This window comes from Gavialis gangeticus, unplaced genomic scaffold, assembly GCF_001723915.1.
Source record: "Gavialis gangeticus isolate Ggan-Ray unplaced genomic scaffold, GavGan_comp1, whole genome shotgun sequence".
Lineage (NCBI taxonomy): Eukaryota > Metazoa > Chordata > Crocodylia > Gavialidae > Gavialis > Gavialis gangeticus.
In genome coordinates this window covers 22,171,678-22,175,016 of record NW_017729027.1, presented here as the reverse complement: position 1 = coordinate 22,175,016, position 3,339 = coordinate 22,171,678, and the positions used below count along the sequence as shown (strand labels likewise).

The 3,339-nt window shown below is 39.0% G+C and overlaps 1 protein-coding gene across 4 annotated transcripts in view; it reads left to right on the top strand.

The window, feature by feature from the left end:
- ADGRB3 (adhesion G protein-coupled receptor B3) overlaps positions 1–3,339 on the top strand; it is a 941,101-nt gene that overhangs the window by 889,781 nt on the left and 47,981 nt on the right. For all 4 annotated transcript variants that reach the window (XM_019520508.1, XM_019520507.1, XM_019520505.1 and 1 more), the window contains one exon: positions 2,207–2,302. In XM_019520508.1, coding sequence (XP_019376053.1) covers positions 2,207–2,302 — 96 coding nt within the window. The remainder of the gene's footprint in view (positions 1–2,206; positions 2,303–3,339) is intronic.

The window sequence follows — 3,339 nt, the reverse complement described above, 5'->3', positions numbered from 1 at the left end:
AGGTCAGGGGTGAGGGGTGGGACTTTGGGTCCCAATATGGTGACCAGGGGGTGGAGCAGTTGTCAAGGGGTGGCCATGCGGTCCTCAACAGCTCACCAAAACTTAAGTGGCCCGCCATCTAAAATAATTTCCCACCCCTGGGTTGGGGAAACCTCTTTGAATATGTGTAACTAAAGAGAGGATATGCTCAGAGGTTGTGACCTAACATGTTTTTGAAGTTATAAAAAGTTTGAATTCAATTAGCTTGATATTTATGGAGAGGTTCATAACTTTCCCTAGTTTGTTAGGGAATGCGTAAAGTCAAAATCTGATTTGTAATCCATGTCAAGCACACTTTAAACTACTCTATCACATATGGGGAATCTCAGTGTTTTAAAATCTACCCAAACCTTTAGGATGTGCTGTTTCTTCTGTCTAACCTGTATTAGTCTTACTCCATCTGCAGAATTCACTTAAACATAAAGATTACAAGGCACTTTTACTCATTTAAGGTTAAGCAATTTAAAACAGTGCTTTCTAATTACAAAAATAAGGAAAAGTTTCCCATCTGTTGTTTTTCTCCTACTGTGAAAGCTGTCAAAGCTCTCCAAGACCTTTTACCAGAAAATAATGGAATTTAGAAAACAAGACCTTATGTTCAGCTTCAGTTGATGAATTTAGCTTTTCAAAAATGTCCATGAGTAGAGTATGATCTTCTCTGATTTCACCAAATAATTTCTACAGATAAGAGATGGTCTTTTCAGTTTTCACAAGCAGTTTACTGAGAGCATATGATATTCATCATAGAAATGATATTGATTAGGTTTGATTAAACATAGGTCATGTGTTCCTGGATAACTGCTCCACCAGGACTTCTAAGGGAAACTAAATCTCATGTTGTAATTAGACCTCACATAGCTCTAGATATTCTTCACTGTAAAGTGGTTGGCTAGAAAGTTTGTGGTAAATGAACACAAAAGACATGAAACAAAGTAAAACAATTTACAGTGTTTTTGTCAGAGATATTCTCAGCTATGATCCCAAGCCACAATAACATGTTCTTTCCCACTCCAAAAGCATGTTTTGTCTTTCTCCATTTTGAATTTGAGAGAATGCAACAAAATGTGATTACAGTGGATGGCAGAAGAATAGGTATTGCATTACCCTTTTTCTCATTGTTTACATGCATTTTTTCATAGAAATTACTCTTTGGTAATAATATACTTAAGCAAAGGATTCTTAACAAAATGTGTATACTATATTTTCACAGAAGTAGTAATTCCTGATATAAGCTCAAGTTTTTGGAAAGAATCTTTATATTTCCCCCTAAAAGTGATATTTATTAGGATGCATGAACATTTGTGTGTTCGTTCTAGAAGAGAGGCACATAGTAAAAATGTATACCTTTACTGAGTATCAAACAAGCTGCTCATAGTTAATATTTTCTTCTCATTTGAAAGGTGTCACTGGTGCTACAAATTTAAGGGCAGTTCCCTCTACCTAAAGCTAAAGAATATAATAGGAACTAACAACTTCCTGAAAAATATATTTTTAAAAGGTAATTAATAGTATGCTGTACGTCTGAAGTATAGCTACCCTCTGGGTGCATCTACACTACATGGGATTGCCAGCTATGTAGCAGCACACTCCCTGGGTATAGTGCACCACTATGGCAACGTAGCAGTGAAATCTACCTATGCACCATGAACACGATGCAGTAACCACCCATACTGGTTTAGTACTTCCATAAGGACATACTAAGCACAGCACCATAGCAACAGCACCATACGGCGATATGTAGACGCACCCTCTGACTCTTAAATTTGGTCAGGCATGCAATACAACTTCAGTCATAGTAGTGAAGAAAAAGTCCATTTTATAAGACTGCCTTGTGACCCCATACCAGAATAAGCAAGAGACCATAACAAAATATAACTGCTGGAGACCTTGGCTCCAAGTAACCACTTTGCCCTGACTAGCACTTAGTCCATTTACTGACATTTAATTCTATGGACTAGATCTGATATATTGACAGATTTCGAAAAAAACCACTAACATACAGCAAGAGTGTGAAATGGTAACATTAAGCATTTGTGTTTATTGGCTCAGACATGTTGAGTATCCTAGAGTAAAGCTAAGAGTTATATTTTCTCATTACTTGCATTTATAACATTATTAAAAATGGGAACAGAATTAAACACTAAACTTGATTTTTTTTTTTTTACAGGTTCAAGATGCATTCAGATGTCGATTAAGAAACTGCCAAGATCCAATCAATGCAGATTCTTCTAGTTCTTTTCCTAATGGGCATGCTCAAATTATGGTTAGTTTTTATATTATCCTTGACTTCTAAATATATGTTCCTAGCCACAGTAAAACGTACATACGGTACTGCATAGATCAAGTATGTGTACATGAAATATTAATATAGTTTGTAAGTATAAGTCTGACTTCAGCTTGTTATCTATTTTCTGAAATTTCTTAGAAACATTCAAGTTGTTGGTTCAGTAGTCTGTTGAATAACACTATCCTGTGCTGATTCTCTGCATACCAAGGTACTAAAACATCAAAGATTCTGCCTTTGTGGACAACTGGAACAACAAAATCTGTGTAGATTGTGATTTGTCAGGGTTGAATGGAGAAAAGAGAGCAACCTCCTGAATTTTTATATCCACAAGTGTACCATTGCTCAGTAGTAATCTTTCTAGGAAACTTAACAGGATTCCTGCTTCCCCTGCTTCAAAAGAAAAATAAAAGAATACATCAGACTGTCAGACTGAGAGAAAAGTGGGAGGTGAGGAGGTGGGAGTCTATAGGAGGTTTGTAAAAAACTGGCTAGCAGAAGTCACTGAAAGCATATGCACATTGTTCTGGATTTCCTAATAACCCTAGATGTATAGTAGACCTGTGTGAAGCTTCTAGTATTTGCTTCAGATTCAGATTCAGCTGATTTGGGGGACAGTGATTCAATCCGGTGATTTGAATCACTGCCCTGAATTGATTCAGCCGAATCTGATTTGGAGATTTGGCCGCCGCCGAATCAGCCAAGTCTCCAAACTTGCCGTATCCCCCACCTGCTCTCCCAGCCCTGTCAGTGGCTGCCCTGCCCAGCCCCAGCATCCCAGCTCTTTAAAAAAAAAAAGGTAAACTCCGCACTCACTGGCTGGTGCCAGGTGGGGGTGGGGGGGTGATGCCTGCTGCACCCCACTGCTCCACACCATGTGGGGGAGTTCTGCCACAAGTCCCCAGAAGCCCCTATGGCTGCAGCAGGTGAGTGCGAGGCTTTTTTTTTAAAGCGCCAGGACATGCGCTGGGCAGGGCAGCCACTGACAGTGCTGGGAGAGTGGGGAGGGGTCAGGG